Source organism: Metarhizium acridum (genome assembly GCF_019434415.1).
Source record: "Metarhizium acridum strain ARSEF 324 chromosome Unknown scaffold_13, whole genome shotgun sequence".
Taxonomy (NCBI): Eukaryota; Fungi; Ascomycota; class Sordariomycetes; order Hypocreales; family Clavicipitaceae; genus Metarhizium; species Metarhizium acridum.
In genome coordinates this window covers 3,792,848-3,814,796 of record NW_027094016.1, presented here as the reverse complement: position 1 = coordinate 3,814,796, position 21,949 = coordinate 3,792,848, and the positions used below count along the sequence as shown (strand labels likewise).

The window sequence follows — 21,949 nt, the reverse complement described above, 5'->3', positions numbered from 1 at the left end:
ATCTTATTATTTATTTACGTTAACTTAAGGCCTAGCTTAAAGTCTTATAGCTTTTAAAATAAAAGTAGGTTATAAGCTATATATTTTAGGAGATTAACGTGAAATACTAGATAAATACTACCTAAGATATTTAACCTTATTATAAGTAGCGTTAGCACGTTTATAACCTTATATTTTACTATAACCTAATCTAGCTTCTTACTCGGCTAATTTATTTTAATATTTTATAGGTTTAACTAAATATTATCTCTAATCTTAAACTTCTTTACTAGGCGCTATTATTTACTTATTAAGTTTTAAACACGTTATTAGGCGAATATAATTATAGCTTAAGCTAGGTTTATTTCTTCTTATAAGTGGTTAATAAATGCTATTACCCTTCCCTTTATTAAGGTCTTTAATTTCTATATATAAGATAGCTTTTAAATTATAGCTATATTAAATTTATATAAGGCTTTATTTAAGCTTATTTTAATTACAATTAAGTTCTAGTTATTTAAGGCTAACTAGTAAGCTATAAGATATTTTATTTAGTTAAATTACTTAAACGAGATTATAACTTAAAGAACTATTTATATCTTTTAATTCACGCGTTTTATATTACCGTTTATTTATAAGTAATATACTATAAAAAGAAGCTAGGTTATCCCTATAAGTTTATAAAGCGTTATCTAGAATTTATTAAGCTAATTTAACTTATAGTTTATAATAATTTATTTTAGGAATCTATAAAACTACTACTAGTATTACTTAAAACGTTTTACGTATACCTTAACCTCTATTAATATTATAGCCTTTAATTACACGTACTTAAATAGTTAATTTATAATAACTATTAGGTATTTAGCGTTCCCCTTCTCGTAAACGGGAAGGTCTATTATAAAGTTAATTAAAATTTATAACTAATATTTATTTATAATTAAAATTAGCTATAAGAGTCTCTATTAAAGCTACCTACTCTTATATCCCCTATAATAATAGTAATTATATATAAACTACGCGACGTTTTAAGATATCCCTTTTTAATAATAGTCCTATTAAAGTAACTTAAAGGTACTATTTTTTCTAGGGTAGCCTATTATTAAAAAGTTATATACGCGTTATATAAGTATTATTATAAGTAGCTCTTACTTTAAGGCTTAAATACAACCCTAAAATAGTAGCGTTTCGTATATAAAGAGGGTATAATTCGCGATTTATTCCCGTATATTTACCTTCTTAAGAAACCTCTAGGTATTCTCTTAAATAGCTTTAATTTAATATACTATTACTTTATTCTTATATTAACCTTAATTCTATAAGCTTTAAAGGTAATAGTTATTAAATATCTTTATTTTTAGTAGGGAATTAGTAGTTCTATTAGCCTTTTCTTTATTATTAATAATTAAAGCTAGATTACCTAGTAATATAAGTAATATATTTATTAGCTAAATAATACTATTAAAGTATAGTAAAAAGGTATTTTAATTCTAGTCTCTTTAAAAGAGTACGTTAAGACGTTACACTTATATTTTAAGTTTATAATAAAGGTAAAAGTTAAATAGAAAAAGTATCTTTACCTAACGCGCTTATCTCTTTAACATTTCCTTTAATAAGGTAAAGTATTCTAGATTTTTATAATTTATAAGAATAATAAATAATTACGTAATACTTTAAAGTTTTATTAATTAGGCTTTTAAGTAAAAGATAATAGCTAAGAGTTTCTTATTATAAATAGTATAATTTCTTTTTAAGGTTATAAGCCTTATAAAGTAATACGCTACTAGATAAAGAACCCTATTATTAAATTATAATAGGTATTCTTTAAGAGTATTAATTAAGTAGTTTACCTTTATAATTATTTTCTTTATAAAATTCTATTACTTTAAGACTAAGTATAATATAAACGCTTTTTTTAAAGACTTAAAGGTAATATTACACTTCTTAAATTACTTAAATTAAACGCCTTTTTTAAGTAACCCTAAGAGTAAGCTTATAAGGGATAAGAAATTCGGTATAAAGTTCTAATAAAAGTTTATAAACCCTAAAAATCCTTAGACCCCCCTTTAACGCGTAAAGGGTTCTTAACTATATATTACCTTTATCTTTTTTAGGTTAAAATAAATCTCTTTACTCGCGTAAATAATAAACTGTAACGGTGGCTTAGGTTCTAAGGCACAGTAGGTCTGTTTCTTAGGAAGTAAGTCAGGTTGAATGCTACAGAGTAGCTTTTTGAGCAGTATCCCAATAAGGCCGTTAAGAGTATAACTCTCAATAGTAAGACTATTGCTTAGATTGATCAATAGAGATCTAGACTATCTGACTATGGGAATACCTCCTCCTTAAGTACTCGTCTATCTCTCTATTGTAGTCCTGGATCGATTTGCTCGACCATCGATCTCTTCGAACCTTGATCGACTGGCTCGAGGTTCGGTCGGTTCGATCCTCCCTGGTCGATGTGTTCGAACATCGACCTCTTCGATCGCCTCTTGGGTCACGTGGCTGGTCACGTGCCCCTGCCTTCTTCTTGTGCCCACGGGTCGTGCCTGTCCTAGCCGGTGCGGTCCCGTCCCGTGTCTTGTGCAGTGTCGTTCGTAACATTATGCCCCTCCTCTGTTGGTCTTGTCCTCAAGGCCATCGAAACAGGCCGGCTTGAGTGTCGTGCGTTTTCTTCCTTCCATCATCATGTGCCATCATGTCGACTAACCGTGTCTCAAAACAGCGGTCTAAAGCTTCGTCTGCTTCTTCCCTTCGCCGGGATAACCTTCTTTCTGCGATAATCAACAATCCGTCTTTGTCCTTTATGAAGGCTTGCGCTCGCTGCGCCCGTATGGGACTTCCCCAATGTGAAGCCTCCGTTTCCGATTCGAGTCGTTGTGTGAAGTGTGTGGTGGACAAGCAAGGGAATTGTGATATTGCGGGGGTGACCCCTCAACAGCTTCGCAGCATCGCGGATCAACATTACAAGCTCGAGAGGGAGCTTGAAGAAGCTGAGGAGCGTGCCTTAGCCGAGAATCAAAAGGTCTTGCGTTTGCGGAAACAAAAGAAATTGTGGTTTGAGAAAATGATGCGTGCGGTTGCGCGTGGTATCGACAACGTCGAAGAGTTGGAACGTGTGGAACGTGAGGAAGCGGAACAGCTTCAAAAGACCACAGGGGTCCTTCCTACTCCTTCCGAGGATCTGGATCCTGTTTTGGTTCGTTCCTTGGATGCCGAATTCAGTATCGAGTCGTTGGACGGTGCTCAGGAGATTGATTGGGATGCGTTCCTTGGGAATGAAACTGTTCAAGCAACGTCGAGCAGTTCGTGAGGTTTCCGGCTGGTTCCCAGGTGTTTTCGGAGTTTGGATATCCCTTCCATTTAACGAGATAATGACGATTCTTTATGTTCCCTCGTGCTTTGAGTATTCGTTCGACTTCGTATTCGTTGGTATCTTCCGTTGTGATGTTGGTAGCGATTGTAGATTCATCTGGTGCTTTCTCTAGTAGCGATATATGAAATATGGGATGGATTCTCATTCCATCTGGTAATGATAGTTCGTAGTTGGTATTCGAGATTTTCCGTTTGATAAGGAATGGTCCGATCTTCTTCCAGTCGAGTTTGTCGCTGGGTCGCTTAGTTTTGATGTTTTTGCGAATGAGGTATACTTTATGTCCCTCCTCTAGGATTGGCGCTGGCAATCTCTTTCTGTCCGCGTAGTGTTTCATTCGGTTCTGCAAAAATATCCATTCCTGTTGCAAGTGTTTCTGTATTTCTGTCATGGTTGCTGCATGCGTTGTAGCTGCTGGCGCGTTCACATTCTGTGTCGCATGTGTCTCGATGATAGGGTCAAATCCGTAATTTGCCCTGAATGGTGACATCTTCATGTTGTCAATCTCAGAGCTATTGTAAGCCCATTGTGCTAGTGGTAGCCATTCTACCCAATCATTCTGTTGGTAGTTGACATAGCTTCGCAGATATTGTTCGAGTATTTGGTTCAAGATTTCTGTTTGCCCATCTGATTGTGGGTGGAATGCCGTTGATAAGCTTTGTTTGATCTTCATGGTCTCCATGAGGCATTTCCAAAAGTTTGAGGTGAACAATTTGTCGCGATCCGATATAAGTTTTGTCGGTAATCCGTGCTGTGCGATAACTGTTTTGAAGAACATATACGCCAAGTCCTTGGTGTTGCTCGATTCCTTGTATGGAATGTAGTAGGCGTATTTTGTGAGTTTGTCCACAATAACTAGGATGCTGTCGTAAGCTACTCCTGTCATGGGTTCTTTTGACTTCGGTAGTTTGACGATGAAGTCCATTGTAACAGTTTGCCATGCTCTTTCAGGTGGTGATATCGGTTGTAATTCTCCGTATGGTGCGTGTCGCGCTGATTTTGCTTTGTTGCACGTGTCGCATTTCTTGATGACTTCTTGTACCATTTTTCTGCTTTCTGGGAAGTCGTACGATCTTCTTAGCCTGCTGATCGTTTTCCCTACACCCTGATGTCCGTGTAGTGGGTGCTCGTGTATTTCCTTGACAAGCTGTTCTTGAAGTGTACTGGGAACATACTGCCGTTCATTGTACAAGAAGGTCTTGCCTTCCTTGGACAGATGCGTTTTCGTTTCCCAATTGTCCAGATAGCTGTCATTATTAATGCATGATGCGATCCGATGCATCCATGTTTCATCTGGCTTGACTTGCCAGGTCATGTTGATTTCTCGGGTGCCTAGCACAAGGTTCCCATCCTTGGTGGCGCGTAGCAAGGGTGCATTACTCACTTGCTCATCCGATTTCAAATCCTCTCTTCGGCTGAGCGCGTCGGCCCTTCCGTTTTCGGATCCTTTACGGTATATGATCTCGAAGTCATAATCCGTGAGGGTTTCATACCATCTGATCTGTCGTTTGTTCAGATCCTTTGTGGTCAAGAACGATGTGAGATTCTTGTGGTCAGTATAGACCTTGATTTGATGCTTTGCTCCTATGAGATAGTGTCTCCATTCTTTGAAGCACTCAATGATAGCCATGAGTTCTTTGTCGTGGATCCCATAATTGAGTTCGGGTCCGTGGAGTTTCTTCGAGAAGAATGCAACTGGGTGCAATCTTCCTTGATCATCTCGTTGTCCAAGCTGTCCGCCTAGTGCAAAGTCTGAGGCGTCCGTTTCAAGCTCATAAGTTTTGTCCTGATCAGGTGCTTTCAACACAGGTTCTGACGTAACTAAATCTTTCATCTTCTGGAATGCTGTGGCTTCTGGTTCGTTCCACTGGAAGCCGACTTCTTTCTTTGTTAGGTTTGTGAGAGGTCGTGAAATGTCTCCATATCCGCTCAAGAACTTGCGGTAGAAGTTCACGAATGCTGTGAATCCTCTGACTTCTTTTAGATTCTTTGGTGTAGGCCATTCCTTGATGGTTTTGATCTTATCCGGGCTCATTCGTATTTCTCCGTGTGTGAGCACGTACCCTAGAAAGTGCACAGTGTTCTGGTGGAACTGGCATTTCGAGGCTTCGACTAAGAGTTTGTTGTCCTGTAGAGTTTGTAGTACCTCATGTACATGTCGTTTGTGTTCCTCAAGGGTATCTGAATAGATGAGGATATCGTCGAGGTATACAACCACAAACACTCCTAGTTGTTTCCGTAAGATCGTATCGATCATTCTTTGAAAGGTTGCTGGTGCGTTGGTAAGCCCGAAAGGCATCACTAGATATTCGTAGTGTCCTCTGCTGGTTCGGAATGCTGTCATCCACTCGTGGCCTTCTTTCATCCGTATGAGGTTATATGCTCCTTTTAAGTCGAGTGTGGTGAACCATTTGGCTTTTCCAACTTTGTCTCTGATTTCCGTCATAAGCGGTAACGGGTATCGATTCTTGATTGTGATCTTATTCAAGTGTCGGTAATCGATGCATGGTCGTAGTTTCCCGTTCTTCTTTGGTACCCACAGGATTGGGTATCCTGCTGGGGACTCTGATGGTCGTATGTATCCCTTTTGTAGCATGTCCTCCAGATACTCCTTGAGCGCCTTGTCTTGCTCAGGGTTCTGAGGATAAATTTTGTTGAACGTTGGTTCAGTACCGGGCTGGAGTCTGATCTCGTGGTCCCAGCGTGAATGCTCCGGTAGTCCTGTTTCTAGCTCTCCGCTGAACAGCTTGCTGTACTGTGAGTATTCCTCGGGAATCTCCGTTGTCTCAGCTTTTGGCTCTCTGGCGATCACATATATTCCTAGAGGCCTGTCGTAGTCCGAATGAGGTGCCCTTCGTAGGCCGCTCTCTGCTTCGTAACCGCATCCTGGTAAATCCCATTGAAGTTGGCCGGTTCTCCAATTGACTCGTGGATTGCTCGCTCGCAACCAGGGTATCCCTAATATAACATCGTGTTTTGAGATCACTGTGATATCCAATGTAACCCGGTGTTTCGTGCTTTGTATGTCGACGAGAAGTTGCGCTACTTCCATGTCGACTACTCCTTGGCTATACTTCACCGCAGTTCCTTCCACAGTCGTGAGTCGGTAGGGCTCGTCTTTGGGTGTCCAAGGCAATCGTAATCTGTTGACGAGATTCGGCGAGATAAAATTTCCTTGTGCTCCGCTATCAATCATTGCCTGGATCCTTTGTCCCATTATAGTCATGTCGATCATGAGGTGTGCTGTGCTGCCGATGTTTGCAGTACATAGAGACCTGTCAGATCTCCGTCGAGGAATCGGTCTTAATTGCGACGACGGCTGTCGTTTCCCGATTTGTTGGTCCTGTCCTCATGTCGTTCTCTAGCGCGTTGTTCTAGGCGCTGTCGTCGGCGGTTGTCTTCCGACGCATTGTTGGAGCTTCCTTGGTGATCGCTTGATCTACCATCTGTGTTAATCGAACTCGGGCTAAGCGAGTTGCTCACAGTCACACAGTTCCCTTCCTCCTTGCATTGTGGGGTTATGGCTTGGGTAGTGTGTGCGTTATCCTTAGCACAGTATAACTTTCCGTTCAATATCTTTGAATCGGTTCGTCGTAATTTCGGTTGTATCGTAAGGGTTGTTCTCCTTCCCTTTCGTTCTCGTGGAAACCATCCGCTACCTTGCTTGCTGCTAAGGTGCGTGTAGCAATTGTCATCGTAACAGAAGGTCCAATTAAGGAGTCTGTGTTCGATTTCAGGTTCGTCTTTCTCAGTTGGATGATTCTCTTCTTCTTGGATCTGTTCCAGTGAAGGTTCACTTTTTGGTGAGGGTGTCCAGTGTTCCCAAAAGTCGTCGGGTACTGGTTGGGTTCCGAATTCCCAATCTTCATCCGAACTGATGTTGTTTGCTAACGTGGGGCTTCCTTCATTGCTTGCCACACTGAGATTTCGCGTGGGTAAGTCTTCTCGGTTTGCGGCATGGAGCTTCCTGCCTTCAGGAATTGGCTTCCATGGCTTTTTCGGGGCTCTGCATTTATTCGCAAAGTGTCCAGTCTTGCCACAATTGTAACAAGTCTTCCCCCTTTCCTTATTTGCGGCGTCAAGTTCCATAGGTCCGGCGTGGTACCCGTATGCTGTCGATGTTCGGCGTGGCTTGCTACTATTAGGTTTATTGAACCTAGCATATGTTCCGAATTTCCTGTGACTTTTTTCGTGACGTCGCTCGTATAGACGGTTGTCTGCCTTGATGACCATTTCGACGAAGTCGTCAAATAACTCAGGACGATCTTCTCGATAAATGTCATCCTTCACTTCTTCTTTGAGTCCTTGATAGAAGACTTCCATTTTGGGTTCGGTATTCCAGTTGAGTTTTGCTGCGATGCGTTTGAATTCCCTAGCGTAATGAGCTGCAGATCCGGTCTGCTTGAGTCGAGTAAGTTGTCGTGTAGCTTCCTTATGCTCATCGGGATTTCCAAATGCAGCGAGAAGTCGTTCTTCGAAGGTTTCGTAATCAGAGAAGATGTGGACAACTTCCGCTCCGGCTTCGGCACCGTGCTTAAGATGTGCGCGGAGGGTTGGCTCCCACCATTCCATTGCTTTCCCAGTCAAGAGGTTGCCAATGCAAAGAATCTGTGACTCAGGTGTCGTGTAGATTTTTTCGTTGACTCGTAGGTAAGCTTGGGCTTGTGTGAGAAAGTTCCTCACATCACCTTTGTAACCATCGTATGATTCAGGCTTGGGGAATTTTGGCATGTTGTTATTGTTGATAGAGGATGCAGGTGTGAGATTTTGAACTGCTGCAAGTTCCTCTTCTCGTGCCTCAAGTTTTTCGTAGAGATCATTCTGTCGGTCGAGAAGCTGTCGATTCTGCTTCTCGAGCTCGGTGATCTTGTCATGAAGGTACTTCATCATCTCCCCGGGGTTGGTGGTCTTTCCGCTTGAAGTAGACATCTTGGAAGTTGTTACTGCTCAAAGTTTCAAGGTAACTTACTGAACAGGATTGATCAAAATGTAACGGTGGCTTAGGTTCTAAGGCACAGTAGGTCTGTTTCTTAGGAAGTAAGTCAGGTTGAATGCTACAGAGTAGCTTTTTGAGCAGTATCCCAATAAGGCCGTTAAGAGTATAACTCTCAATAGTAAGACTATTGCTTAGATTGATCAATAGAGATCTAGACTATCTGACTATGGGAATACCTCCTCCTTAAGTACTCGTCTATCTCTCTATTGTAGTCCTGGATCGATTTGCTCGACCATCGATCTCTTCGAACCTTGATCGACTGGCTCGAGGTTCGGTCGGTTCGATCCTCCCTGGTCGATGTGTTCGAACATCGACCTCTTCGATCGCCTCTTGGGTCACGTGGCTGGTCACGTGCCCCTGCCTTCTTCTTGTGCCCACGGGTCGTGCCTGTCCTAGCCGGTGCGGTCCCGTCCCGTGTCTTGTGCAGTGTCGTTCGTAACATAAACCTAAGATATTTTACCTTTTACACGTAAAAAGCGTATTTCTTAATATCTAGGTATAACCTTACCACGTAAAGTCTTATTAATATCTCACGTACTTTTCGTATATAATCTTTTTATAAGCTACTTAAGTAAATTAAGATATTATTTAAATAGGCTATTATAAAATCCCCTAGCATTTTTCTTAAGGCGCTATTAATATAACGTTAAAACGTTATAGGGGCGCCTATTAGCTTAAATAAATATACTAGTTACTTAAATAGCTTAAACCTAGTTTAAAACGCCGTTAAATACTTCTCTCTTAAGGTAACTTAAAGCCTATAAAATGCTAAACGTACGTTTAGCTTTATAAATTACCTAGCCTTAAAAAGAGACTATAGTATTTTCTTAATTAATAGGAGTAAGCAGACCTCTAAATGTATTGTATTTTTTGTATTTTTTACTATACTATATTGTATTGTATTGTAATGTAATATATTACAATACATTACAAGATTAGAATACCTATAAATGTATTATAAGGCTATAAAATATTTAATATTATAAATAAATGCTTATATAAGCATATTATATATTAAAATAAAGCTAAAAATCACGTGATTTTAAATCTTTTAAAATTAACCTTAAAATGTGGATATTAAGCGAGATATTAAGCTTTAAAGTTATGTCTTAAAATAAAAAGTAAGTAAAGCGGGGCGAATTTTCAATTGCTTATAACTTTTTAATGTAGTAACTTATAATAGTAAAAGTGGATCATTTTAAAGAGCTGATTTAGCTCTTTTAAATGATATAAAATTTTTTCTTATAACCCTTATAATTAGCCTTATAATTTTAAGTTAAAAAAACAAGGGTCTTTTTTCCTTAAAATACATTTATAGGTATTTTATTAATGTAATGTAATGTATTTAAATACAATACACGAAAATACAATACAATATAAAATACAATACACAATACACTTGTATTTACTATATTCGTAAGAGCTCTAGGAGTAAGTAATAATCTTACTTTATAACTTTATTTAAGGTATAATAATTAATATAGAATTACTAGCCTCTACTAGGCTTCTTTATAAGTAAAATTAAGGCTATTACTAGTAAGAAACTTACGCGAATTTAGCTCTTATTTATTAGGTTTATAACTTATTTTTTAATCTCTAGTAGGTATTTACGTAGTATATTATAAAGTAACGCCTATAATAACTTAAAGTTAAATTCGTTTAAACGCTTCTTTAATTATATATAATAGTTTAATTACCTTTAATATAAGGGAAGTTTATTCGCTTTTTCTTAGTTAAATAAGTCCTAGAAATTCTATAGCTTATTAGGGAGCTATAGCGCTTATCTTTGCTTTTAATTCGCCTTAGCTTCTTATATATATAAGACTATTATTATTTCACGTAAGCTTATAATTATAAGGTAATACTTCTTCTTCTTTCTTTAAGCCTATTAAATAAGTCTCGTAAATATTAACTCTAATACTATTATTATAAGGTTTTATATTACTTAATTACTAAATCCCTTAATTACTAGATCGCTTATAGCGCCTATTATAAGCTCTCTCTTAGCTAGTTACACGTATATATTATAGTATATTATTTAAGGTATCCCTAATATTACGTTTTAAATAAGGCCTAGTATTACGTAAGCTACTATTAGAGATTTCTAGCCGTTTATATTTATTATAAACTATACTAGGTAAAAGATTATAAAGTGTAACTTTTACTATACTATTTCGCGTTACTTAATTTCTACTACTATACGTATTTATTACTATTACTCTAATAGAACCTACTTAAGGCTTATACGTTATATAAACTTTTCGCTTATTACCACGTAGTAGTTATAGCTTATATTTACTTAAGCGTTTATAAACTTTAAGGAGTTAATTAACGTGGGAATTAAAAGAGATAATATATTTATTCTTAACTTAATTTCCTTTAACTCTTATTTCCTAAATAAGATACTTTTTATTTTATAACTATTATTATATTATAGCGCTTTTATTAAGAGACTTATTATAAGAGTATATTATTTTCTAATTACTCGCTATTCTTATTAGAGTATTAGAAGTAGTGTAGTTTTATAGTCTTATAGTTTTTGTAGTTTCGAATATAAAAAATTATATTAAATCTAATAAAATACTTATAGAATTATAAGTTTTATAAATAACTAGTATAAATCTAAAATTATAAGCTTATAATAAAAAGTGGGTCCTTATATACTATTATAAGCTTAAAACTTCAAAAACTACATTTTGTAGTTTTTGTAGTGTAGTGTAGTGTAGTGTGTTTTTAGAAAATTACATAATCTAGTTTTCCAGCTTATAATAAGCTAGTAGGACCCACTTTTTTATATAAGCTAATTGGTTATAATATTAGCTATTTTATGTATTTATTATTATAATTCAAGTATTTTATTAGATTTATTATTAATTATATAACCTTTTTTAAAAATTGAAAATGTAGTTTTCTTATTAATGCTCTAATTCTTATTTAAGCTATTAGTTATATCTTCTATTATAGCGCCTCTTATACTAGACGTTTACAGCTATTACACGGGTAAGAGGGTATATTTAACTATATAATACCCTATTAATTCGTAATAAATACACTTTCTTTTCTTCTTTTATTAATTAATTACCTCCTTTAAAACCTAATAGGCTCTCTTCTTTTAATTACTCTTAAAGCGGTTTTAACCCGCGCTCTTTTTAGGTTTAGCTTAGAATCTTATCTTTATTACGTTTATTATTAACGTGTCTTTATTTATTAATTATTTCGTTTTAAAGGTAACCCCTTTATTTTACTTATTTTAAAACTTCTTCTTTAATTATAAGGATTTAATATTAATAATTATACTATAAAGTTAAGCTATTATTACATTATACTTAAAGCGTAATATTTTCTTACCTATAATTCCTTTTTATATACGCTTATTTAAGGCTTATTATAGTTTTATAAGCTTTATAAAACTAGCTTATAGTATTTCTTTAATAAGCGTAAGCTTATTCTTAAATTAAATAAAAAAGTCTATAAATAACTTATTTTAACGCTATTATATTTAATTTAGCTTAATAAGTGTAATTTTCTTTTAATAAGGGTTTAAATATATAAATAATAGATATTTTAAAAACTAGAATAAGTTATAGCTCTTTACCTTATTTAATTTAAAAAATAAAGCTATATAGCTCTTAACTTTATTAAAGAGATTCTAGTAAATAAAAACCTATTAATTATAAGAGCTATTAATAAATTATACGTCTTTAATTAGCTTATATATTATAAGCTTCTTTTAGGCCTTAAACACGTTCTTATTACTATTAAAAGGGGTTTCTATTAAAATTAGTTTTCGTTTTATTAAAGTATTATTATTAATAGGTATCCTTATAATAAGTATAGCTTATATTATTTAATTTTATAAGTTATAGTATTATTTAAAGAGTTAATAGAGTCTTTTAGCCTAGGTATTTATAATCTTTTATAATACTATAAAGTTAAATAAAGTACTTTTACCTAGCGTAAAAGCGTTAAGTGTAAGTAGGTTTTATTTTATACTAGATATTACTTTATTAAGGTTATTTATAGTAAAGTTTATTCTTTATTAAGAACTAGCTATATTATATTACTATAAGTATATATATCTTTAAAAAGTAAGAATAAACTTAAGAAGAAAGAGAAAGAGAAAGAAAGGTTTCCCCCTTCTTACCCCCCTTTATATCTTTACCTAGCTCGTAGATTATCCGGGTTAGGTCCAAGCTACCTCCACAACGGGTCCGGCCTAGGCCCGAGCTGCCAGCTCGAGCCCATAACAGCAACCAATTAAAAGCTAATTTCACATGGTACCTTAATCCCTTAATATTTTATATGATAATATAAGTACCCATAAAAAATATAGGTTACAAAACGCTACCTCATAAACGCTATAATCTTCACTATTATTAATGTCTCTTAACGTCACCAGCTGTACCCGGGGCCCTGTGGATACTATGACCTAGTTGTAGTCTTCGCTGCTTTTAGGGGATGTACCTACAATATACGGAGTACAGTGACATCTATTTTTCTATCCATGGCCACTAGACCTTTCTACATTTAAAGAGCTTGGCCGCAGTCAGAAGCCACGGTCGCGTTCCCGTCACTCTTTCACGTCTTGTCTGTTCCTTTCCCTAGGTTAACCTGAGATGAAACTCCAGTCTATGTGATATTCTTATCCATACTATACTTGATTAACGGTAACGGAGTTGAACTACATCCACTTGACCTCTACTGCTTTATAGGTTACCATCGCAAAAAATGGTACTCTTCAAGCCATTTGAAGTAGAGCAATGGATGGATGCATATGAAAACACGCCAGACGTTTTGAACGTCGCTGAAACGTGCTGCTCTTCGATTTCTATTGACGAACTTTCGCGTTTCTCCGACGACAAGCTTAACCCTTTGCGCATACCGACATCTGGAAAACTTACGTATGGCTCTATTCTAGGATCTCCAGCCTTGCGGCAGAGAGTCGCCACTCTTTGTAGCGACGCCAGTCGACATTGCTTGACCGAGGATAATGTCATGATAACACAAGGTGCCATAAATGCCAACTTTCTTGTTCTGTATAGCCTGATTGGGCCTGGAGATCATGTCGTCTGCGTCTACCCAACCTATCAGCAATTATATTCTGTCCCAGCTAGCCTTGGAGCTGATGTATCCTTGTGGGCTCTGCGGCCAGAGGCCGGCTATATCCCCAGTGTTGATGACCTGAGTACTCTCATTCGGGACAATACCAAGGTATGTGAGAGCGGTTCATTCCGGCCACCTGGATGTGAATCATATTTCACTAAAGCTACTGCCTAGATGATTATTGTCAACAATCCAAATAACCCAACTGGTGCAGTAATTCCCAGCGGAATACTAGAGAAGATCGCCGCCTTAGCGCAAGAGAGGGGTGTCATTCTCATGTCAGACGAGGTGTATCGTCCCCTGTTTCACAACGGACATAACGATCCTAGTTCTCCGCCTCCAGCCACCGCCTTAGAATATGAGAAGATTATAGTTACCGGGTCCATGTCGAAAGCATTTGCACTGGCGGGAATAAGGATAGGCTGGGTCGCTTCGAGAGACCGGGCCATCTTGGAAAGGCTGGTCGCTGCTCGGGACTACACAACCATCAGCGTGTCTCAACTAGACGATCACGTCGCCTGTTATGCATTGTCATTGGAAGTCAAGGACCGATTATTGGGGCGCAATGTTGCTTTAGCAGCGAAAAATCTATCCCTCCTGAAAGAATTTGTTGACACTCATAGTGATATTTGTCATTGGACACAACCCTCTGCGGGGACCACGGCATTCATTCAGTTTTGTTTCAAGGGTCAGCCGGTTGAAGACGTATCATTTTGCAAGGACCTCCTCCGGAAGACTCGAATTCTGTTCTGCCCAGGCTCGCTTTGCTTCGGTGGCGGCAAAGATTTCCTTGGGTTTGTACGAGTGGGGTATGCCTGCGAGACTGCAGTGCTGCAGGAAGCTTTGGCGAAGCTGGATAAGTATGTTAGACAACTGGTGCACGGAAAAGGGGATAGAAATCGGTTGATGATGGCAAAGAAACATAATGGTTATTGATGACAAGTGAGAGAGAAGAGAATAAAAGTTGCCTCGACGAATTGTTACTATTATAGGGCATACATAGTGTTGGGTACGAATTTGTTGATCGTATCTTCAGGTTACTCTGGCCCTATTGCTATTTTTGGCCCAACCCGTGTTGTCTAGCGTTACCTCAATGCACGGGCTGCATGTAACCAAAACACTGGTGGGACAGATGTCATATGCATGTAAACTGGTCCCCTCGCTGCTCCTGCTGAATCGACTCTGATAAACCTGCCTACCTTAGGTACTTACCTAGTAGGCAAACTATGTCAGCGGGTCGGGCCGCAGCACTCACTGTTAAGCACCGGTGCGTACATATTCTATTCTAATAGTATAGGGCTTCTTTCATGAAAGAGAAGCGAGGTAGTGATGTTCTTATATATATGTATTATCTGTGTGTTGATTTTCATGCTCAAGGGTGCGATAACTACCTAGGTAGTTAGGTATGTCGGAAATTTGTGGCTTTGTGTACAGTTGTGAGTGGCTGAGCACAGAAGTTGGCACTGGTATCAGCCTCTCGCCCACTATTTCCCGCTAGTCTGTTGATGACGACGCTTACGGCTCGAACTTACCGACATTACTTAGACTTTCATGTGCCGGTGTGGCCGACATCCGCAGCATCAATGTCGCCATATGTTTTGTCACTATGTTATAAATTTCTCTCTGGAGAGCTTTTGCCGAACCCCTTTGGATCCTAGATGGTTTTTCCCGAGCTAGAACTTACCCCGATCCTTCGTTTTCTTGCCTTGGTCAGAAGCCTGGGAGTGGTCGTGCGACTGAGCAGCAACTTTTCACATCTGCTACCTAGGCTACTTCAGCTAGAGAGTCTCTGATACGCGCATTTTAGAAAGAAACGATCGGAACGTTCGCTATGAAATACTCAAGTGCCGTGTACGCTTGTATCTCCTCAGTGATCATACTGGCACCAACTGTGTTTGGACAGGTGGTTCGATGGGATATACAGAAACACCATCAAGCCAACGGGCTCCGGCGCCGGGCGGGAACCCTCCAGTCGGACGCATCCAATGATAAGGCTCAAGGAGGATACTTTGTGGCAGTTCAAATTGGAACGCCTGGCCAGGAGCTTTCTCTGCAGCTTGACACTGGTAGCAGCGATGTCTGGGTACCGTCCAGTAAGGCCCCTGTCTGTCTGGATAAAGCTCAAGGCGGGTGCCCATTAGGCTCTTGTAAGTTATGTCATATACGAGTTTGAATGCATAGAACCAATCACACACTAACTGATTATCGCTGCAAGTTGACTTCGACCAATCTAGTACGTTCGACGTCATTGTCTCAAACGGTTTCCATATATCCTATCAAGACAACAGCTCGGCAAGTGGCGACTACTTTGCAGACAAGCTAGAGATAAGCTCAAAATCATTAAACAACTTCACTATGGGCCTTGGGAAGAAAACGGACGTACCGTTTGGCCTGATAGGAGTTGGCTATGCTGGAAACGAGGCATCGACGGAAACCGAAAACGCGATATACCCGAACCTGCCCATAGCTATGCAGAAGGCTGGTGTCATAAATACTGTTGCCTATAGCTTGTGGTTGAACGATCTGGGAGCTAGGACAGGAAATATTCTCTTTGGTGGTATCGACACCGAGAAATATGTAGGAAACTTGACAAAACTTCCCATACAAACCGAAAATCAGCAATTTACCCACTTCATTGTTTCCTTGTTCTCTCTTGAAGCCACGAGCCCTAGTGGAAATGACGTTTTGACATCAAGCGAGCTACCTTTGAAAGTGGTCCTTGATTCCGGCACAACTCTCAGCTATTTGCCTCCGGATATGGCAGCCCAAGTTTGGAGCGAAGTAGGAGCAACCTACGATGATGTGTCTTTCCAGACAGCCATCATACCATGTTCTTACGCAAGTCATGCTGGTCATTTCTCTTTCGTTTTCTCTGGGCCTGGCGGTCCACGCATCAATATCACTATGGATGAACTTGTCCTACCATTGACGGATGGGGAGCCACCGACGTTCTCATCAGGCCCTCATAGTGGCCAAGCCATCTGCGAGTTTGGTATTCAGAAATCATCGGACACACCATGGCTTCTAGGGGACACGTTTCTACGATCTGCCTATGTCGTCTACGACTTGATGAATAATGAAGTGGGCATTGCACCAACTGACTTCAATTCGACAAAGTCAAATGTCGTAGCATTTGCGAGCAAGGGAGCAGCTATCCCTTCGGCCACTTCAGTAAATAATAGCAGTCAATCGGGAATGCAGTCGCAACCAACCCAAACTGGCCTATCTGCTGCAAAAGGGTTTCAAGAAGGCAGTTTGGCCTGCTCACTTGAACCGCTGTCAGTTTTCTCATTGACTCTTATCAGCATGGCCATTACCGCCCTGTTGATGGGCAGCCCAATTTTTACAGATTGATTAGTTGTTTCTCTCTCTTTTCTCGACGTTCTTCCAATGTTGGCAATCGCATGTTTTTGTCATGGTGTTCTAGGTGCTTGTGAGGTTGAAACCTGCTTGGTGGATTGGGAGTTTAGAGAAACGTTGCATACCTGGGTTGGAGTAGTGTAGGGGCCGGAGACACTAGGAGAACCATGTTCAAACAAATCAGACCTATGTACGAAATTGAGATTATTTCCTGACATGTGAATTTATAACTAGATTGTAAAAGTTTTGCTGCGGACTTGTCTGATTTGCGATTGCCCAATAGGAGGTGCCTCAGACCGTAGTAAGCCACGAAGGCACGTGAGATCCCGATAACTACCAGTGGCGCATGCAGGGTCCCCTAAAAGTTTCCTGTGGTAGTTGGACCTCTTGTGACTTCAACAAGCAACCTCCGGCGTGCATTGAACGCAATTCACAGCATGAAGACATCCGTGGCGGCTAGGCTACTCGGCTGCCGTCTTTTGTTCAATTTACAACGGCGGCCTGTCAATTCGCTTTGCGGGAAGCTCGATCTGCCGACAGTGAGCTACCCGATTAAAAGAGCCCTCAGCCAAACATCATTGCGCTCGGCCACAGCGGCTCAAGAAGCGTAAGATAAACATACCAAGCTAAATTACTATATCCTTTTTTTCTTTTTGGGAGCACTGGGACTTAGATCAATTAACTAAGATTTTTCTTTGCCTACGGAGCAGGTTGAAGAAAGCCCAAGAAGATGCCGCAAGTTTGACAGTTGAGTATGTTGAAGCCAATATGGCACCCGAAGAGGTGCAGAGGCTCTCCAAAGTCAGGAATATAGGCATTGCGGTAAGAACTCGTCGGGATTTACTACGAATAGACGATGGCTGACGCTTTGTTTCTGTAGGCGCACATTGATAGTGGCAAGACAACGGTGACCGAGCGTGTTCTTTTCTATACTGGTCGAATCAAGGCTATCCACGAGGTCAGGGGCAAAGACGCCGTTGGCGCAAAGATGGATTCTATGGAACTCGAAAGAGAAAAGGGGATCACTATTCAATCCGCGGCTACATTCTGCGACTGGAAAAAAAAGGAAAATGGGAAGGAAGAGACGTATCATTTCAACTTGATCGACACGCCTGGCCATATTGATTTTACGATTGAAGTCGAGAGAGCCCTTCGTGTCCTTGATGGTGCCGTCATGATTCTTTGTGCCGTCAGTGGCGTCCAGTCGCAGACCACAACCGTGGATCGTCAAATGAAGCGATACAATGTTCCCCGGATTTCATTTATCAACAAGATGGATCGCATGGGTGCCAACCCGTGGAAAGCCGTGGAGCAAATTAATTCCAAACTAAAAATGCCAGCCGCCGCAATCCAGATTCCCATCGGAGCTGAAGATGAGTTTGAAGGCGTTGTCGACTTGATCGAGATGAAGGCGATGTATTTCGAAGGTCCCCGAGGAACCAAAGTCAGATCTGATATCATCCCTGCTACTTTGAGAGAACTAGCAGCAGAGAAGCGCCAAGTGCTCATTGAGAAATTGGCCGATGTTGATGACGAGATTGCCGAAATTTTCCTCGAGGAACAGGAGCCCAGCAATGAGCAGATCAAAGCAGCTATCCGACGGGCTACGATTGCACGCAACTTCTCACCCGTCTTGATGGGCTCCGCTCTGGCGGACAAGGGTGTACAACCAATGCTTGATGCTGTTTGTGACTATCTACCAAATCCATCACAGATTGAGAATACCGCTCTCGATAAGTCCAAAGACGAACAAGTCGTCAAACTAGTTCCGTACAATTCGTTACCTTTCGTTGGGCTTGCGTTTAAGCTCGAGGAGAACAACTATGGCCAGCTCACTTACATCCGGGTTTACCAAGGAACCCTCACCAAGGGAACGTATCTGTTTAACTCCCGAACGGACAAGAAGGTCCGAATCCCCCGCATCGTCAGAATGCACTCTAACGAAATGGAAGATGTGTCTGAAGTTGGTGCAGGGGAAATCTGTGCGGTATTCGGGGTTGACTGTGCATCAGGAGACACGTTTACGGATGGGGGTCTGCCTTATACTATGTCGTCAATGTTTGTCCCTGATGCCGTCATGTCTCTATCCATCAAGCCAAAGCGAACGGCGGACGCAGACAATTTTAGTAAGGCTATGAATCGATTTCAGCGCGAAGACCCCACGTTCCGAGTGCACGTGGACCCTGAAAGCGAAGAGACCATTATCTCTGGCATGGGCGAACTGCACTTGGAGGTCTACGTTGAGCGGTTAAAGCGTGAGTACAAGACAGAGTGCATCACTGGACAGCCACGTGTTGCCTATCGAGAGACAATTTCTCGTCGTGCCGAGTTCGATTACTTACTTCGCCGACAGAGTGGCGGTCCTGGTGACTTTGCCCGTGTGGCTGGATGGATTGAGCCAAATGAGACGCCGGAGGATAACCATTATGAAAGTCAAGTTGTCGGCGGCCATATCCCAGATAAATTTCTAACAGCCTGTGCTAAGGGCTTCGACCTGACCTGTGAAAAAGGTCCTCTTCTCGGACACAGAGTCATCGGAACCAAGATGGTCATCAATGATGGTGCCACCCATGTCACGGATTCCTCTGATTACGCCTTTAGCCTGGCGACGCAGATGGCCTTTCGAAAGGCATTCACCGATGCGGGCGGCCAGGTTTTGGAGCCGTTGATGAAGACAACCATCACAGCACCTAACGAGTTTCAGGGCAACATTTTGATGCTCATGAATAAGAGAAATGCAACTATTCACGACACAGAAATTGGAAGTGAGGAGTTCACATTAATCTGTGACTGCAGTCTCAATGCCATGTTTGGTTTTAGTTCTCAACTAAGAGCTGCGACGCAGGGAAAGGGAGAGTTCAGCATGGAATTCAGCCATTATGCCCCTGCCCCACCTCATTTGCAGTGAGTTAATCGAATTGATTGCTAATTTTGAGGGCAGTAAGAATCGCATGCTGACTGATCGCTTAGGAAAGAGCTAATCGCTAAATACGAGACTGAGCTCGAAGCGAAGAGAACGAAATAGATTGAAAAATATATGTCTGGTCTAGAGCCCTGACTAGACTGCGGTGTGATACCACTCTCATGTAAAACAATATGTAGACTAGAGCTATTTCCGATAAGATGACGTTTCATAGATCATTTGCAGCACAGGAATTGTTGCGCTATGGGTTTGGAAGGGTGGTAGACAGAAAAGTACTGTGATGAAAATAGAAGACGACGAACCACCCAATGTATTTACGGCAAGATCAAGAACACGTACTGATTACCTAGACAATTTTACAAAACTTCCATTGCGCCTACGTATAACGAAACAGAAGAATGCTCGCAGCATGTTCTACAACTTCTTGAGAATATCCTCAACCACTTGCTCCGTAGTTGCTGAGCCTCCTAAATCTGGGCTAAGAAGTTCACCCTCCTCTAAATTAGCATCAACGGCCGCATAAATCTTTGCAGCAGCGGCGGGTTCGTCCAGAAACTCGAGCATCAGCGCGGCACTTCTCACTGTAGCAATGGGGTTTGCGACACCCTTGCCCATGATATCTGGCGCGCTGCCATGACAAGGCTCTCCGATGGCAAAACCCTCGCCAACGTTGGCGCTTGGGACAAGGCCCAAGCTCCCGACTAACGCAGCAGCTCCGTCAGATAAAATATCCCCGTAGAGGTTAGGAGCGACAATGACATCGTAATCCTCTGGTTGGCGGAAGAGCTTGTACACCATAGAATCAACAATTTGCTCTTCTACTTTGACAGTAGCAAACCTCGGATCGGCGAGCGCCCGCTTAGAGGCTTCGCGGAATAAGCCGTCCGTCTGAGAGAGTACGTTTGATTTGTGAGTGATGGTCACAAGAGGCTTTTTGTGAATACTGGCGGCTCCCGACTGCCTAATTCTATCGCGCCGAATAGCAATGTCGCCAGCCATAGCGGCAATTCGAAGCGATGCCTTCTCTGAAATGCGCTTAATCGCTTCAGCAACCTTGCCGTCGGGGCCGTCAAAAGTCTTCTCCTGCTTGACATAGAGATCTTCCGTGTTTTCGCGGACAATGACCATATCAATAGGTTTGGGGGCAGTCATCACAGTCTTCACAGGGCGAACATTGGCATACAGGTCGAGACGTTTGCGGAGGGCGACTATAGGTGACGAATAGCCTTTGACGGCATGCGTTGGCGAGCTGACAGCACCAAAGAGTGCACCATCGCACTCATTTCGAAGAACATCGACAGTGGCTTCTGGTAGGGCTGTTCCGGTCTGCTCAAAAGCTTCGAAGCCGGCTTTGAGGTTGACAAAATCGAACTTGAGGTTGAGGTAGCTGGGCAGGGCCTCTAGGACTCGACGACCGGCTGGAATGACTTCTTTGCCAATCCCGTCACCAGGGATGAGGCCTGCATTGTTCAGTTGGAGGTTAGGGTGTGCGCTGTGGAAATGGATAGGACGGTGGAACCATACCTATTCTAAGTGTACGGAAAGACATCTTGTCACTTGCGGCGGCAAGATGTGCTGTTGACAAGTAAACAACTGCAATTGTGACACAGCGAATGCGGTGTTTGGAGAGCGGAAATTTTGTGGCCCTGCAAGCCGAGAATCGGAGATGAGAGCTGGGCGTGAGTGATGTTTCTTCCTGCAGCATTGGTCCGCCCGCCCCAACCAGCCCATGTCCCACTTAAGCACTCTACAATAAACGAGCAGTGAGAAGGAATATCATCCTACTAGTAGCGGGAACATTTACTCCCATCTCACCGCACAGGGTTCGGGAGGCATTGTGGATGATTATCCATGCCACTACGCCTGTCTTTGCTCTTGATGTTTTTCTACAACACCCATGATTGGAATTGACCCATAAGCAAGCTGCAAGATAGACCTGATAGACTGTCTCGTGGTAAAAAAAAAAAAAGGTTAGGGTTTGAAGCGGAAACAGAGTCCTTTGAGTTAAAATTTGTGATTAAGGGGTATATTAAAATACATCACTTATAATAGATACGAATTACGTACCTATAAACTTAATAAGAGTAAGCCTTAAACCGTAGGTAGGTAACTATAATAATAAGCACACGTATAAAAAAGGGCGTATACGATTCTTTCTTTTATCCCCTCTAGTGCGATAAGGCTCTAAAGGGGTTACAAGCTCTATAATACCTATGCT

The 21,949-nt window shown here is 40.9% G+C and overlaps 5 protein-coding genes across 7 annotated transcripts; 4 read left to right on the top strand and 1 right to left on the bottom strand.

Moving 5' to 3' along the window:
* The first annotated feature begins 2,268 nt into the window (after positions 1 to 2,268).
* On the top strand, positions 2,269 to 4,444 carry J3458_022450 (uncharacterized protein). 2 transcript variants are annotated; one of them, XM_066123032.1, is made up of 2 exons: positions 2,441 to 2,640; positions 2,702 to 4,444. In XM_066123032.1, the coding sequence occupies exon 2, from the start codon at positions 2,783 to 2,785 to the stop codon at positions 3,287 to 3,289; it is 507 nt and encodes a 168-aa protein (XP_065977728.1). In that variant the 5' UTR covers positions 2,441 to 2,640; positions 2,702 to 2,782; the 3' UTR covers positions 3,290 to 4,444. The 2 variants fall into 2 exon arrangements, with proteins under 2 accessions (XP_065977729.1, XP_065977728.1); XM_066123033.1 differs by having other exon boundaries at positions 2,269 to 3,603.
* An 8,413-nt stretch (positions 4,445 to 12,857) lies between these two features.
* Positions 12,858 to 14,775, top strand: J3458_003743 (uncharacterized protein). Its single transcript, XM_007810026.2, has 2 exons — positions 12,858 to 13,556; positions 13,623 to 14,775. Exons 1-2 carry the CDS (start codon positions 13,074 to 13,076, stop codon positions 14,382 to 14,384), a joined length of 1,245 nt encoding a protein of 414 aa, XP_007808217.2. The 5' UTR covers positions 12,858 to 13,073; the 3' UTR covers positions 14,385 to 14,775.
* Positions 14,776 to 14,984: 209 nt separating this feature from the next.
* J3458_003742 (uncharacterized protein) lies at positions 14,985 to 17,031 on the top strand. The gene is made up of 2 exons (XM_066117934.1): positions 14,985 to 15,595; positions 15,664 to 17,031. The coding sequence occupies exons 1-2, from the start codon at positions 15,280 to 15,282 to the stop codon at positions 16,800 to 16,802; spliced, it is 1,455 nt and encodes a 484-aa protein (XP_065977727.1). The 5' UTR covers positions 14,985 to 15,279; the 3' UTR covers positions 16,803 to 17,031.
* A 173-nt stretch (positions 17,032 to 17,204) lies between these two features.
* Positions 17,205 to 20,043, top strand: MEF1_1 (Elongation factor G, mitochondrial). Of its 2 annotated transcripts, XM_007810025.2 has the most exons (4): positions 17,205 to 17,415; positions 17,519 to 17,630; positions 17,689 to 19,712; positions 19,779 to 20,043. In XM_007810025.2, exons 1-4 carry the CDS (start codon positions 17,246 to 17,248, stop codon positions 19,831 to 19,833), a joined length of 2,361 nt encoding a protein of 786 aa, XP_007808216.2. In that variant the 5' UTR covers positions 17,205 to 17,245; the 3' UTR covers positions 19,834 to 20,043. The 2 variants fall into 2 exon arrangements, with proteins under 2 accessions (XP_007808216.2, XP_065977726.1); XM_066117933.1 differs by having other exon boundaries at positions 17,205 to 17,630.
* On the bottom strand, positions 20,044 to 21,503 carry LYS12_1 (homoisocitrate dehydrogenase). The gene is made up of 2 exons (XM_007810024.2): positions 21,256 to 21,503; positions 20,044 to 21,191 (listed from the first exon to the last, which is right to left on the bottom strand). Exons 1-2 carry the CDS (start codon positions 21,434 to 21,436, stop codon positions 20,146 to 20,148), a joined length of 1,227 nt encoding a protein of 408 aa, XP_007808215.2. The 5' UTR covers positions 21,437 to 21,503; the 3' UTR covers positions 20,044 to 20,145.
* Between the last annotated feature and the right edge of the window lie 446 nt (positions 21,504 to 21,949).

Coding starts and splice junctions, on each gene's coding strand:
- MEF1_1 (XM_007810025.2), top strand. CDS start 17,246: ATGAAGACATCCGTGGCGGCTAGGCTACTCGGCTGCCGTCTTTTGTTC. Junction 17,416..17,518: donor GCCACAGCGGCTCAAGAAGC/GTAAGATAAACA, acceptor CCTACGGAGCAG/GTTGAAGAAAGCCCAAGAAG. Junction 17,631..17,688: donor TCAGGAATATAGGCATTGCG/GTAAGAACTCGT, acceptor TTGTTTCTGTAG/GCGCACATTGATAGTGGCAA.
- J3458_003742 (XM_066117934.1), top strand. CDS start 15,280: ATGAAATACTCAAGTGCCGTGTACGCTTGTATCTCCTCAGTGATCATA. Junction 15,596..15,663: donor CGGGTGCCCATTAGGCTCTT/GTAAGTTATGTC, acceptor TATCGCTGCAAG/TTGACTTCGACCAATCTAGT.
- J3458_022450 (XM_066123033.1), top strand. CDS start 2,675: ATGTCGACTAACCGTGTCTCAAAACAGCGGTCTAAAGCTTCGTCTGCT.
- LYS12_1 (XM_007810024.2), bottom strand. CDS start 21,436: ATGCTGCAGGAAGAAACATCACTCACGCCCAGCTCTCATCTCCGATTC. Junction 21,192..21,255: donor TTTCCGTACACTTAGAATAG/GTATGGTTCCAC, acceptor TGAACAATGCAG/GCCTCATCCCTGGTGACGGG.
- J3458_003743 (XM_007810026.2), top strand. CDS start 13,074: ATGGTACTCTTCAAGCCATTTGAAGTAGAGCAATGGATGGATGCATAT. Junction 13,557..13,622: donor TCATTCGGGACAATACCAAG/GTATGTGAGAGC, acceptor GCTACTGCCTAG/ATGATTATTGTCAACAATCC.